General features: G+C 37.3%; 1 protein-coding gene across 1 annotated transcript in view; it reads right to left on the reverse strand.

The window, feature by feature from the left end:
- LOC131592285 (contactin-1-like) overlaps window positions 1-16,032 on the reverse strand; it is a 150,023-nt gene that overhangs the window by 29,362 nt on the left and 104,629 nt on the right. The window contains exons 14-17 of the mRNA XM_058863696.1: window positions 10,305-10,425; window positions 7,748-7,906; window positions 4,359-4,508; window positions 844-914 (exon numbers count right to left, since the gene is read on the reverse strand). Of these exons, the coding sequence (XP_058719679.1) occupies window positions 844-914; window positions 4,359-4,508; window positions 7,748-7,906; window positions 10,305-10,425 (501 nt within the window). The remainder of the gene's footprint in view (window positions 1-843; window positions 915-4,358; window positions 4,509-7,747; window positions 7,907-10,304; window positions 10,426-16,032) is intronic.

A 16,032-nucleotide genomic window follows, 5' to 3' on the forward strand; every position in this document is an offset into this window, starting at 1 on the left:
ATAAAATCTGCATATTCATAAGGAGAAACCCTATACAACAATACATGCTATTGGAATGATGACATCTTTACATTACTTCCCACAAGAAAAAGCACTCTTCCTAGACATAATTCAGCTGCTACATATGAAACAACTATTCCCCAAAAGACACAAATGGCATAATGTGCCTTATGTATCTCATAGCCTTGTGACAGTGCACAGAGAAGTCAACAGAAAACAAACTTGGTAATTTTCTCAAGCATAACATAACCATCTTTCTTTGCCAGATGTAATGCTGCTGTAACTCTGTTTTTCCTGGATACTGATAGGCTCTGACATGAATCCAACAATTATTTTCTTAAGTTTCTTCTCCCTAGCTTCCCCAAATACCCTGCAGTAGATTTCAATTCTCTCTCCCATGCTGCTTCTGCCTATGAAACTTTGTTTATAAATCCTTATCCTCTCTTGTGCTACCATGTGCTTTCCTCTTACCTTGGTGTCTCCTTTCCCTCCTTGCTTTATCTATATCCACAGTATAGGTAAGTTTTCAAAACCATTGCTTCAATAGCGAAATGAAGGCGTCTTTTAGTGATGCATTATCACAGTCAGTATGTGTTTGATTCTCTTAGTCTTAGAATGTTTTAGATGATATTTTAGAGATGTCCAACACATAAACCCCTAAGGTACTCTCTTCCTCATTCCTTTTCATGTATTTTTTTATGAGAAAAGTCTGGAAATCTATATATTTTATGCAAATCCTTATCTCACAAGATCCAGGGACAAACCATCCACAGGTTTCAGGAGGAGCAAGATCAGATATGTGTTAGAATGGGTTTCATGCCATCTTGCATGCGAAATACTTACCATCCATGTTATTGTCAGCTCTCGATTGCTTCCACCCCCTCCTCCAACATCAGAAGGAGCCACATTAGGAGCTAGTGAAACAGAAGAGACACAAAAAATTACTACAAAGTATGCAGCAGACAGCTGCAAGGCCAATGAGCACACGTGGCACACACAATTAAAGTAATGATGGTGTGCAATCTGCCAAGACTAATGTATAGCTACTGCTTCAGGAAATATGCCAGCTGTAACCATAGCTAGCAATCATTCTTCCTTCTCCCTGTATTATCTACAAATTTTTAATTGAATATTCAAGAATGAAAAATTTCTTGTAAGTCTTAAGAGAAGCACACTGTGTATTGTTCTTGTGCTTTCTCAGATGTTGGTATGCTGAGGGCTCAAGCACCATGGACTTGTACGTGTAATTATCTTAGCAGACTGTGATCAGTTCCACCTACCTCAGTGGATTTACTTGCTATGGTAAGGTTAAACCCATGGGTCTATCTTTGAAGCACGGCAGCCTAATTGATTTCTAGATCAGTGGCACATCTTCTAAACGGTCATGTTCAGGATGGGTAGATGTACCTAACCAAAACTGGCGTAGCACTTTACAATTTACTAATTGCATTTTACACTGACATCTTGTGTAATGAAACACGATGTGTTGATCTATCATTGGTGCACAGCTGGGTGGCAAAGCAGGATACTTTCAAGGACATCATTCCTATATTGTCATTTCTCTCAGACTCTTCACTGAGTGCAATGATTCTATTGCTATTGTGTTTGTATATTTATCTGCTGTCACTCAATACGGACACGCAAAGTACTGAAACTTAAAACTGTCTACTGAAAACTTAGGATATGATAGCCTACCTAAAGGGCATTAAACATTCCTCAGATGTGCATGTATGAGCTACATGCCCTACCTAAATTAATGTGTTTTTGCATAAAAAAATTATGAACAGGATCAGGCATTTTCTCCACTAATCAGTGAAAGCTGTAAGTCATAGTGCTCGAGCACTATGTAAGTCAGATGTTTGCTGAGGCCTTCTCTGAGGGTCAGCTGAAGAGAAACACAAAGCAGAGCAGAACAAATGTTTCCAGACAGGATAAAAATATGTAAAAAAATTGGAAATTGAAATCAGCATTCAATGCATGGTTTGCATTATTTATTTCTGGCCTTTCTGAAAACGAATTAGTGGAGATCAAGACTAAACATACATATAAGAATTTGAGAGAAAGATGGAATTTGTTACTTGACCTTGTAGTCACACTATTATAAACATATAGCTTTAGAGCTACGTTAGAAGCAGAGGGTTGCTAGAATGCTTAAATAGTCAAAGAAGAAAAACAGGCTGCCAAAGAACAGAAGAAATCTGACTGTTTAAAGTCTAACAAGTCATTCTTTTCAAAAGAATCTTTCTCATTCTCTCAACCATTAAATTCAGGTTTCTCTCTCTGTTAAGACCAGGTAACTAACTTAGACAATTACTCTAATGCATCCAGAAGCTAAAATATATAAAACCAGACCTTCACTGAATTTCAAGAAATAACTGTGAAATGTTGTTGATGAAGCAAGCTGTTTCATTAAAAATAAAAAACACTGCACACAGTCTTAGCATGTTAATAAGTTACTGAAATCAGTTATCTACCAGAAGAGAGACTTCAAAATCGAAAAAGATGCTGACAACTTTTAAGTGTAACACATTATTTGTCACCCACATTTTATGACAAAGACCAGCACTGTTTGTTGCTGTTTAACATGGAAAATGTTAACAATAACTACAATATGTGGACATGTCTTGTAATTTGTTATTTACCTTTTTCAGAATTGCATGAAAATGCTCCTGCAGTCGGGCACACTGCTTCTGTAGTACCTTTGACATTGACAGTACAACCCAAATCCTACTGTTGCTTATAACAAATTCCAGATCCTGGCAGAAAACACACTTGGGTGCAGAAGTTATTCTGTAAACTGTAAATTATTTAATCACTATTTTGTCATGGCAAGAAGTGCTGACTGATGCCTAAGGAGACTATGTTACCATTTTGCATGGTTTGCCAAAAACTGTCTCACAGTCTGCCAGAGCATGGTGCTGTGTCTGGGGAATCAGACAACAGACTAAATAGACCACTTCTTGCAAAAGCGGTTTTTGCAAGTGGTCTATTTAGTCTGTTATCTGATTCCTGCTACAAAACTGGAAAGTATGCCATTTTTGGAGAGGCTACAAAAAATGGCATGAATGTGGCACACTGCAAACTGCAGGACATTACCCCTATTCCACCCGTTAGTATTTTTTCTCTCCTTATCTGTGACTTTTCTAACATTTTAGAAGCATCTATTGTGCACCAGATGTACACAAAGAAACATGTGTAGATTTCTCCTGTATACTCTTGGGCCTTCAAATACAGCTCTTGAGTCATAAAACATATTATGCTAGTAGTCAATTTTCTAAGCAGTGATTATCTTTTACTTCAGTATTAAAGTTCTGTGGCTCTTCCTTCCCTATCCAAAACATTTCACCAATTTATTTTCTTTCTCCTCATGCAACAACATTTTAATGGACCAAATTTGTTTTTAATGAATGTTTTGAAATTTACAATGCAAATATATTTTATTTTGAAAATACTATCTAATCAAAGTTATGACCTAGCAGGTGTAATTGCAAAAGTTGTTTTTCACACTTTGGGTTTTCATTTTTAGTTTCAGAACTCAGGCTATAGGAAACAATTGTAAAGAAATCTAGATTGCAAGTGGGTATAGATTACTCTGTGGTGTAGAGGATTTGTTGGATACAGTCTTTGTGCGGTGATACATTACCCCCTAGAACATTGCTGTTATCTCCTCTGTACAGTCAAACCAGAATGTATTATTTGGAATAGTAACATCTAATTCCTCATTTGGGAGAATTCATTATAAAAAGGATGTGCCTGTGCCTAAAGAATATCCTTAATATGCTCTGAGCTATTAGCACTGAGCAACCAGACAGATAAGAGAGTGCGTTATGTTGGATAATGTCACATATGTGACGTGAAGTAAGAAGACACCAGACCAAACCTTCAGTCTCAGAAAATTGGCAATATCCAGTATAACACACATCCTTTCATGTATTCTTTAGTTAGAATACAAACCAAAAGGCAAATGGACATTTTCCTTGTAAAATACATGCATGTTTTTTCCTAAGTCCTAAACCATCGTTCCAAACATGTGCATGCACTCATACACACACACAGCCTGGCTGACAGACACAGTGGAGATCTCTGAAAGATGCAGTCTGATTCTGTTTCAGTAATGGAGACAAATTTGCCACATGACTATGTTTCCTTTATATCTGCTTTGATGCTATCACATCTTCATAGTTTGATACTTGCTTACTACAATCTGGAGTAGTGGGTGGCTGAAAACATATTTCCTGCACACTGAATCTTATAAACTTTTTTAAAGTAAACCCTAAAATTACCAAATTGGTAAACAAAAATGTAAAAATTAAGGAACACATTTAAAAAAAAAAACATGACATTTTCTGTTTACGTACGAGCGCCTTCAGTTCTAATCCTCTGTGATGGCATACTAGGTTCTCCTGTCCCCAGAGTGTTTGTTGCTATTATCCGGAATTCATATTCCATCCATGGAATTAAATCAATCACTGTAGCAGATTCCATATTTCCTTCAATATCTGATGGGTCTAAAAAAAAGAATAAATGCTTTAGAAAACAGCACTTTCACACTTAGGTAAGCAACAGTGCGGTTGATTGTGACAAAACTTGCACTATTCTACAACCACACACAGACAACTAAGGGAAACTTGACATTGCACATTAGGAATATAACATTTTACGAGGCGTACCCACAGCAGTGACTGGGAATTTGGAAACTATGACACTATCTTGGATAAACCCTTATTGACTTCCAAGTTTTAACTGGGTGTGAACTAGTACATCTAGTTATGAGATTTCCTTACTAATTACATATTATAGCTGTAGAATTTCATTTTACCTACAGACAAATGCAATGAGAAATATGTAATGCAGAAACAGTAAAATAAAAATTCATTACATGGTCAGGCAAGGGCTAAACATGTGGGGTTCTATCAATTGATGAGGAGTGGTTTATAAAATGTGGTCCTAATTTGGTGTACTTAATTAGTGAGCATGTTATAACCTGCTATCTGATTCTGATCAACAAAGGTAAAAGTTCTTGTAATTCCTATGAAAAGACCTGTTATTGTCATAAAGATGAGCTTCTTTATCGTATATAAAATGAGTAACTCGTGACTGTCTGCAATTCACAGACAATAGGGGTTCTTTCTATAGCTGTCTGCAGCTATGGAAAGACAGAAGATTTTCATTTATATACAAACAAGAGTTGTTTGTCAAATTAGAGTCTTGTATGTAAGGATGAGAACTGAGAAGGATGAGAACTGAGATATTCTCCACTGGAAAGGCTAGCACAGACAGCTGATTTGGAATTAAAATATAAATGAAATGCTTGCAGAGAAAAACCCAAAAAACAACCAGGCAACAGTAGTGTAAGCACTAGATGGTGACACCACATCCCTCTTCCAAATGAACATTAAATTTCATTCCAAAGTGAGGTCCTAAAGTAGAAATGAACTCACTTTCCATTTTTCTTTCTATCTGCCCACCACCCTCCCTCATTCTTACTTAGATTATTTTTCTATCGAGTCAGTAAAGCTATTGCAAACCTCCCCTGTCACCCAAGTTACGATATAAATTTAACACGCTTTCAATGTCCTTCCTGGGCTACATCTGATCTCTTAATTTAATTTTACTGTCCCACAGATTCCCAGAACAATTATGAACACTTGACACAATGAGAATCTGAACCCCTTAACTGGAAAGAACAACGTAAATGTAAACAACTTATTACATAATCCATTCATACATATTTCCATACTGTGAAGTAGTCTATACTTCTTTCACAAAACACACTCAGTATTGTGAAACCTGAGATGAATGATTTGGTTGGCAGATAATGTTAGTAGAAATAATAACAATATTTCCAAAATGCAATGCCAAAGTATATTTTCTTGTTTCACACATTAAAAATTCACAACATTAATTGATAGCCTAACCATTTGGGGACAGATTAATTCGGACTGCTCATCATGCTTCATTAATCTGAAAGTTAACACTGAATCAAAATGGAAGTAACTCAGCAATTAAGTAAAAGCTTGCAGTAATGCTAGTGATAGTTAGTATGGTAATTTTACCTACTTTTAGGGAATCATCTATTTATCCAAATTCCTAACTGTGGTTCAGATGAAAATGTAACGATTTTGAAAACACTGGAACAGTTACTTCCAACTTTTCAGAAATTAGTAATGTGTATCTTTTGTGTTCGCATCTTTGAAAAGGAATTCAACAATCTAGATTCCTCACTGTCCCACCTAAGATGTAAATCCCACTCAGAATTCTTTAGGGTAAAATTCAAATATTATCTCAGTAATTCTGAGAATCAGAGAACTTCAGAGATGCAGAGATGTTCATCCCATCATGCTTACAACATTGCAACTAGGGAATCTTCCTGAGAAATGAGAAGAGTGGTTTGAAGTCTCTGCTCTGAATCAGACAGAATGAAGATCTGAAAACACTTATGTTAACTCTTACACCTCCAGTTCCAGTTCCACACAGCACAAAACAAAACAGTATTAGTTGCCACCTGAAATTCTTCACATTTCCTTTTCTTTAACTGAAATCTACAGAATGAGTAAGAAATAAAATTAACTTATCCTGAGAAAAGCAGAGGCTAGTCTAAAAGGATCCTCCTTCCTGCATGTATTGTTACTGAACCAAATAATCAGTTAGTGGAACAGCTCTAATTTATACATTAATTATTTTCTTAAAGTTCAAAGAAATCTATTGTACAGAAAACATTAAACAAGATATAAGTGATAAGAAGGGGCTGGGGAACCTTCTGGGTTTATTTTCCAAGCTACTTTGACATAAAAAATATCAGTGCTGGCTGATGGAGGCAATCATATCCAAGAGAACAACATATACTACATAATCTGAAAGAAAAATAAGATATAATACAGAAGGCCTACTATATCTGACTTTTTACTCTAAAAATTTTCAGTTCAATATGTCAATCTACTTCTTACACACCTGTAGTTTCAAGTGAAAAATTAAATGGAAGACAATCACTGAAACTATTAATATTTTTAGTATTCAGAAATGCTGAGTATGTGATATCTTAATTCCACAGGAAAGCACTTAAGATGAAATTTATAAGGGTGGGATAATGAAACATATTGATAGGAAAATTCTGTATAGCTTGTGACAATGCTATCCTTCATAAAGCATTCAGAGATACTAGTAGCTTAATTTTTTTTTTTAAGTTTATGTTTTTATGTAAAATGCTAAAAAAAAAAAAATTAGCATAATTCCTGTGCTCAGGTAGGTTGATCTTTAACTACAATGTTGTGGCACAACGATGACATCCAGTGGTTAGAAGGATAATCTTAGCTATGTTTTCTCTAGGGGTGCCAGTTTTAATGCAATTGGAACTTAGTCTGCTCCCAGGAAAAAGCAGACAATTTTAACCAGCTTTTTCCATAACAAATACAGAAATGAAAACATCCACTTTTCATCCAAATTAACCTGTAAATAAATTTTTGTGATTACACTAGTTGATGTTGAATGTTTCAGGCACAAGGAAAGAGGCAAAAAAACCAGGTAGCAACAACTCTGGCCGGTTCTTTTCTGTTATTTCTTGACATTTAGTTCAGGTCCTTCTAATGCTGGGAACAAAACTGTTGACAAGACACTGACAGGACAGTAAACCTGCAGCAGACATTAATAACATCCCTGGTTTCCTTCTGTGATTACTTTCTGATTAGTCACTTTCTAACAATCATATTTTAAAACTTACTGTCCTTATTACTTCTGGCATTACTCTTACCTGTTTTGGCATCTTTCCACTCTTCAGAAAGAAAGGTTTTTGACTGGATCGTGTATTTAGAAATAGGACTATGATTGTCTGTTCCACGACTCCAGGTAAGTGCTACAGCAGTGTCTCTAATTTCTTCTACTCTTATACCTCCAGGGGGGCCTGGAGGACCTGAGGGAAAAAACAAAAGGAAAAAAAAGAAAAAAAAAGTACAATTAAAAAATTAAATACGCTGTAAATATTAAAGTACATCAACTTTTAATGCTTTATGGAATGATTCAGAGGACAGCTGCTCTTGCAATTTATAACTACCAAATAAAACTTCCATGATTCTTGCCTAATCAATATTGAGATAATCTTAAGTGAAAAGATGATGCTTTGAAAATATTGCTGTTTTTCTTACCAAACCAAACTGAACTCAGAAAAAAAACCCCAAAAATTTTCCTTCGTAAATTCCACCTGATGATGGCCTTTAACCCACCTGTAACCAACACTTCTGCTTGTGCTATATAGGCCCTAGCTGCAAGTTATGCTGAAAACCCTGTAAATTAATTTGGAGAAAAATCATACCTTAAAAGAGATTTCTATAGATCTCTTCCCATTTTTCTTGGCCTTCATATTACCCCAAAGTGGTGAACCCCGCATCAGGTTCAAAGTTCCTACAAAATTCTGGTTTTGTTATTGTGCTTCTGTTTTATATGATACCCAGTTATTTGATACATATTAACTGTTGTGTAAAAACAGATACAATGCATTAAAACTACTGACATGTACTTTCTGCTTCAAAATTCACAGGTAATAATTGATTAATTGATAATAATGCCAACATGATTCAGATAATTATCCAACAACCTGATTGAACAAATCCCAGAGAATATTAAAAAAAACCCAACAATACCATAATATATTGCTCTGCACTATTTACAGAGAAACCACAGAGAATCAAAACATAACAACAAAAAAAAATGGAAGGAGATTTCTACATCAGATCTACACACAGTGTGCCAAATGTGTTTTCAGTTCTTGAGCTGTTTATTTTCTCCATACATCTGAGCAAAAGAACTCAAATGAAATATATCCTTCAAGGAAGCAATTTCATTCCTTGGACCCTCCTTTCAAGGTAAGGACAAAACACCTCACTGCATGTGGAAACAGCTTCTTACTCCTCACAAGGGATGCACAAAGCAGAAGTTGTTAAGTGCTGGTTTTAAGATGAGGGTTGTTGGTCAACTTTCCACCCTGGTAATATGCATATTTGCTATCCCAGCTCTAAGGACACCCATAGGTAAGGTCTGATGAGAGACCCATTCCCCTGCAAGACTGTTCACTTCTTCCTTACTAATGCAGTGAAACTACAATCCCACATTTGTCATATTTCATAAGATATTTTCTCTTGGCCTGGTTAGATGTTGAGTCTTACAGACACAAAAAAGGCAGCCATAAGAAAAATTGTGTTCATTGCATTAAAATCTGAATTTTGAGAACAAAATGAATGCTAATTTCTTCTACAAAATAGTCTCTGAGCAATGACTCTAATTCCTGGGTTGGAAGGGGAATCAGAAGCTTGATAAAGCACCTTGTCTTTTAATTTTTAAAAGGAATTGCTTACATAATACTAAGGCATATGAACAGATCCTACTCTTTTACTTCACAGACCTATCTGTAGTTTCATCACTTACCATATTTGCTTTGACATTTTATCCAAAACTGATGACATTTCATGGGCTGTTAGTACCCAGCAAAAATTAAATGCAGAAATATTTAACTGCACGACAACCTGAGATGACAGAAGTTCAGAACCATGACACTAGTATACTTCAGCTGCTACACATCTCAGTGGGCCAAAACCCAACAGCCAGGCAACACAACATACAAGTTATATCAGCTTTGAATTGTCAGCAAAACAGAGCGTTAGTGCTTCAGAATGTGCTATGCCCACAGGCATGAAAGAAAGCAAAATGCCCAAAGGAAATTAACTCATGCTATTAAAACTTCACATTGTAACAGATCTTGTAGGATTCATACTGTAGGAGCAAGAACAGAATTTTGAGACTGCAGTAACATTTAACAGACATGAATCAGATAAAAATTGAGTGATAAACTTCTCCTCAGATGTCTTGGTTTCTGTAATTTGAGAACTCAGAATTTTTTTAATGTAGGCCTAGTATTATACGCAATAATTAAATCCATACACCTTTATGAAAATTGAGAAGTGACTTAGAAATGTATCCAGGAGATACATTGAAATGATCCTTGAAATCTATTTTTAATAATGAACACCAAATTAAACTATGTAAAAATTGCTTTCACATAAGGAAAATACCCCTAATCAAAAAATCCTTATTTCTTTTCGGAAAAACACATGCTCAGTTAGACCTCTAAATGTCTGCAACCGAATTAGTACCCTGAGTAAACTTTCATGACTTTGCATGTTTATGCACCTCTCATTTTAATCTCTTCCATCTGTTGGTGAGAAATCACATATCTGAAACAATCAGAAACACTCTTGTCTTGGTGTCTTGCCTAGGTGAAAACCAGCCACATTTCTGTATCACCTGGAGAAGCTTACCTCTTACCACAAGGTCAGCTGAAGCTGAGGAGTTGTCCACAATAGTCTGAGCAGTGCACATGTACCTCCCTGCATGCCGCAGCTGAACGTTTTTAATCAGCAGCTCACCATTGGATTTAATCTGTCACAAAAAAAACAACCACTTAGTGAAACTGGCAAACATCCCTGTGCAGCTACATGATACCTGTCTACACATCCCTCCCAACTGATTTACAGTGGTTGCTATTTCTAAACAGTAAGTGCTTACTTTGAGAATGGATCACCCACAAACACACATCTGATTTACAGGACAGCTGTTGAAAGTGTCCTGAGGAGCTGCAGCTCTTTACTGGACATAAAAAAACAGACACCTTAGTAAATGATTATTGACAAGTCAACATTTCCCTCTTACTTTTTGAAGCCCATATCTAAACACTAAATTGAGTCAAGAATTTATTCACAAACCAGTCAGATGATTTTTCTGCACCATTACTTGTGGTTTTTAAACTCATTGGCAGGATAGCATGTCATGGAGAACTACTAACAGAGCAGAATGGTGTTTGGCTCTTCATTTTCAATCCTAAAGCTGTACCTGAGTTTTTATCTCAGAGAGGCTACAAGCACAGCCCAAACACAGGTGCACCAAGACCGGCCCTGTACTCCTCTGCCCTCCCTTGCTGCTGAGGCCCCTGTCAGGCTGGACATGCTCTTCCCCTGGCTCAGCTCTCACTGCACCTTGGCAAACAGCAGGACCCCAGGGGAGCAATTTACTGTTCAACAAGGCTCATACACTCATCATCCCAGACCCTAATCCTTCCCTTAAGACTCTTCACCAGTGCCAGATGACTGGGACATATGCAGCCATGTTTTCAGATGGCTATGTGGGCCACTGGCTACCTTTGGCTGTACAGAGAGGCAAACAGAATATAGTATTTTTATCCTATAACACTTCCAAAAAAAAAAAAAAAAAAAAAAGAAGAAAGTATTTAGATGAAGTGCTATCATCATTGCAGACTCTGGGTAACAAAAAAAGACTTTAGAGGCAATCTCAAATATTAAGGGCTGTATCTCTGCATTTAGACATTCAGAAGAAATGAAATAAAGCTAATACCATCCAGTTTATGTTTCCTGATTGAAAAGGATAAGGGAAGAAAGTAAGATTAAATCTTCTCCAAATTCTCTGAAACTAGAATGAGATCTTATAGTCTATATTTAGGGGAGATTAAAATACCCAGATAACACCATCCTTCTCCTTTCCAGTTTCCAGTGAAGATTTTGGTTGCCAGCTTCAATTTCTGCTGGCAAAAAAATTCAGCACAAACTGAGATCTGTTAAAATCTATTTTGTTAGGTCCAACATAAAAGCTCGCGGAAATTACTGTGGTGTATAAAGAATTGGATGAAAGAAGAATCAAGCACACATGAAAGAAAGTTCTTGATTCTGGCCTGCAATACTTCAGCTGATTGCCTTACAGGGTCAGCAAGAAAGGCAGGTTACACTGTGCCTTCTCTCTTTTTGAGTAACACAAGTGCTGCTAGCAAGGATCAAACTGATCTGATGGATCAGTGAACGATCCAGTATTCCCGATATATTCCAGATCATTTCTTTCTCAGTTATTATTAAACTATTTCCATGTGTATATATATTTTCACACTTTTCACACAGGGCTAATTATCCTTGAGAGTCTGTGATAGTGTCATTTCTGTGCTTGCGCCTCCCCAGTTTATTCATGAGAACTCCAAGGAGACTGCTGTAGCAGACAGCATCCTTTGAAAGTCTTCTGGAATTACTGCATAAGTGAACACTGTCTGGCTCAACACCTGACTAATCACATGTGAGCCCCACAGTGGGATAAGCAATTCTGTCAACAGCTTCCAGGGAGAAAAATCAAGAGTGTCAGTAGCTCTATAGGAACAAATAAAGCAGCTACCTGGTCCTCTGTCCTTCAAAAAATTACAACAAAGAAGCTGCAAAATATCAAACTTCTTGAGTTTTTAGTTACAGTTTTTAACTTAGTTGTTTTTTTGGTATGTGTTGTTTTGGTTTTTTTAAAAAATTCTGCTCTTATTGGTTTTGGTTTTAATAAAAACAAGACTAACAGTTCCCTATTTGACTGCTGTGTATTAACTCATTAACACTAAATGTCATCCTAGAAAGAACCACAGTGCCTGTGATTCTCTGATCATTGCATTTGCATTTTCATCTGCAAATAAACTTAAGCAAATGCTGGGCAAAGCAACAAGTTTTAGAAAAAGACTAGAAATTTCATGATCATTATCATATTATGATAATCATAATCAATAACAAATTCTTACAAATTCTTTCTAGGACTAGTACTCATTAATTTCTATGTTAGTACTTTAATTAAAATGCTTTATTGTATTTATTAATGATGTGTCCATGTCCCTGCTCTAACAATTATTTCCCTTATGGGGACTTGGTCTTATAACCTAAATCCTTAAAAGAAGATGAAAAAAATGTAACATAATTTTAAAAAATCATCAACCCATATATATGGTGTTGTATCTTGTTGCTTCAGAAGCTTTCCTGGAGCAAGGTTTTATGTAGTTGGTGATGAAGCTTTCCATACCTCAAAAAAAGCCTAAGTTCTTGGTGGTAAAATAAGAGCTTACCAAGCAAATAAAGAGCACAGGCATCAGCAAATTCTGTCCACAAATTAGATATGAATGTACTGTATGTTTTCGTCCAAAAACCTCAGCTTGGCTGAATTGAAAAATGCCTTCCTTAACTCAGAGAAGGCTGAATCACAGCCTGGAAGTAGTGATAGCAATACTCAGGGATGTTCCAAGGGTACCTGTGGTTCACCACTCAGTATTTACCAAGTTTCAAGCAAATACTTTCACCATATAAGTCCTATATTTATGATTTAATAGTGATGTCAAAAATAGCATTCTATGACCTATTTCTGATTGTCACTGGTATTTTGACCATCACCTTTGCCAAAAGCCATCATAATGTGCCCCTGTACAATTAAGTATCATTTACAGGAAACTAGTGTTTTGATTGAAAACAGTGTCTATCCACTTTTGTTGGGCCCTCAGAGACAATAATGGAACTTCTGTTAATATAAGACTTACAAGCCCCTTGTAATAAGAAAGCTAACTTGGCAGAAACAGAAGAACCTGGTAAGCAGAGACAGAGTGGGTTTTTAAATTCAGTTTCTAAAGTTAGACATCTGAGCTTCAGCATTGTTTAATATATAGCAGATGTAAAATGGTAAGAGAATCAGTAAGAGATAATCTAGAAGAGATGGGATTCTTGGTGATGAGATCAATTTGTCCAAAGCTAGAAATAATTTAGTAAATTGGTTTGATCCTGCCAGCGCAGAATTAGCTGTGTGGTTGCTAAAACCAGAAAAGATAATCCAACAGCTGTTGAGGTATGTTAATGTAAATATGATTATAGATGTTTTCCTGATACTGACATCAGAGACATGGGGACAACACCATCAGTGCAACACTACTGTCTTAATCCTATTCACCTTAGACCTTGTTTTGTTTTATAAGCCATAGTTACAGATAAATAAAAAACTCAGCAGGATAACAGTGACAGTCATTCCCACTAAAGAATCTTGTCCTTCAGTGAGCTATATTTATATGTAAAGGATATACAGTGTTAATTCTACCCTTGAGATGTGGACCAGGAAGTATTTCCAACAAATATATTACTGTTCTCCATTCAGCATACCACTGAGAATTCCTGAGGACACTGTGCTTTGTACCAGCATCCCTGTGGCAATGGGCCTTGTTATTTCACTTACAAGAACAGAAAAAGCCTAGCTACTTGCTCACTTATGCTCATGGCTCACAGCTTTATGGCCAATGACAAAAATTCACAATACACTGCAAAACCATTTCTCAGGTTCACACCTGGCTTTCTCAGCTCCTGCTATCTAACTACAGATGGTAGATGAATTTTGGTAGCCTGGTAAGTCTTACAAGCACATAAATGTTACAGTCAACTGCTTTTGCAGAGTATTTTTTAATTCTAAAACAGAAGTTGGCAGATCTTAATCTTCTAATGGAATTACAATATTTTGTGCTGTAAGTAGAATAAGTTTCCTCAAAGGGTTCTGCCAGAGAAAACTGCTCGTTGGCTTCGCCCTCAGCATTATATCTTCTGCTTTCCTTCCCGCCCTTGCTCTTAACCACTGACTCCATCCATCTCATTCCATGCTCAGTAGGCTATTATTAGGCCATTGCCTCTAAATACTACTCCAAACCTCCCCAAAATAGGGTAGCTTTGGAGTAATATTTAGAGTGACTTTCAGCTCACTCATATCTAAAGCACCTCCCTAATACATCAAGGCACTGGAAGCAGTGTATTGAGACAGTATCTTGAGAGAGTCCTGGAACTCTCTTTCATAAAAAAACCCCAAACAGTAGGCAGTTCATTTTGTTAGTTGGGCTTCATCGACAATCACCTGCTACCTTAATGCATTCAAAAACTGTACTAAATGAGCTCACTACAACTGCGGCTTTGTTCTAGTCCATAAATAACCTCTTCTTCCTAATCAGTGTGTAACTGAGCTTTCCTATTTTGAATAACCTGATTTCAAGAAGGTGACCTGTTTAGTGGGTGAAGGAAAGGCTGCGTATATTGTCTGCTGGACTTTAGGACTTGGACATCATTTGCCACAACATTATCCTGAAGAAATTGGTTTCCTGTAGCTTGGATGCGTGGACTGTTTGCTGGGAAAAAATTGTCTGGATGGCCAGGCCCAGAGAGGGCTGGTGAATGGAACTGGACCAGCTGGAGCTGGGCACCACTGGGGTTCTCCAGGGCTCAGTACCAGGACCAGTCCTGTTTAATATCTTTATTGACAATCTGAACAAGGGGGTCAAGTGCATGCTCAGTGAGTTTGCAGATGACACCAAGTTGGGCAGGAGTGTTGATCTGCTGGAGGGTAGGAAGGCTTTGCAGAGCGATCAGAACAGTCTGGATCAATGAGCCAAGGCAAATTTTATGAGGTCAAGGCCAGGTGCAGGTCCCACACTTGGGTCACAACAACCCCAGGCAGTGCTGCAGACTGAGGGAAGAGTAGCTGGAAAGTGATGCAGTGGAAAAGGACCTGGGGGTGCTGGTGACAGCAGCTGAACATGAGCCAGCAGTGCCCAGGTGGCCAAGAAGGTCACTGGTACCTGGTCTGTATCAGGAGCAGTGTGGCCAGCAGGACCAGGGCAGGGATTGTCCCTCTGTACTCAGCACTGGTGAATAAGCACTTCAATACTGTGCCCAGTTTTGGGTCCCTCAAAGCAAGAAAGACATTAATGTGCTGGAGCAAGTCCAGAGAAGGGCAACAAAGGATGGTGACTGGGCTGGAGCACAAGCGTGAATGGGGAGCAGCTGAGGGAACTGGGAGTGTTCAGCCTGGAGAAGAGGCTGAGGTGGGCCCTTATCACTCTTTACAACTACCTGAATACTGATGTGGGGGTATCTTCTCCCAAATAACAAATAACAAGGGAAAAAAAATTCTCCATGGAAAAGGTTGTCAGGCATTAGAACAAGCTACCCTGGGAAGTGGTTGTATTATCAACCCTGGAGGTATTTAGATGTGTAGATGCGGCACTTAGAGACATGGTTTAGAGGTGGACTTTACAGTGCTGTGTTAACAGTTAGACTCAATGTTCTTAAAGGTCACATTATTCTGTGATTCTATCTAAATATTTTACTCCAATTCTTCAGTTCTCTTGAACTAACTTTCTATTAATTTCCTAGTCTACAGCTG

Source organism: Poecile atricapillus, chromosome W (genome assembly GCF_030490865.1).
Source record: "Poecile atricapillus isolate bPoeAtr1 chromosome W, bPoeAtr1.hap1, whole genome shotgun sequence".
Lineage (NCBI taxonomy): Eukaryota > Metazoa > Chordata > Aves > Passeriformes > Paridae > Poecile > Poecile atricapillus.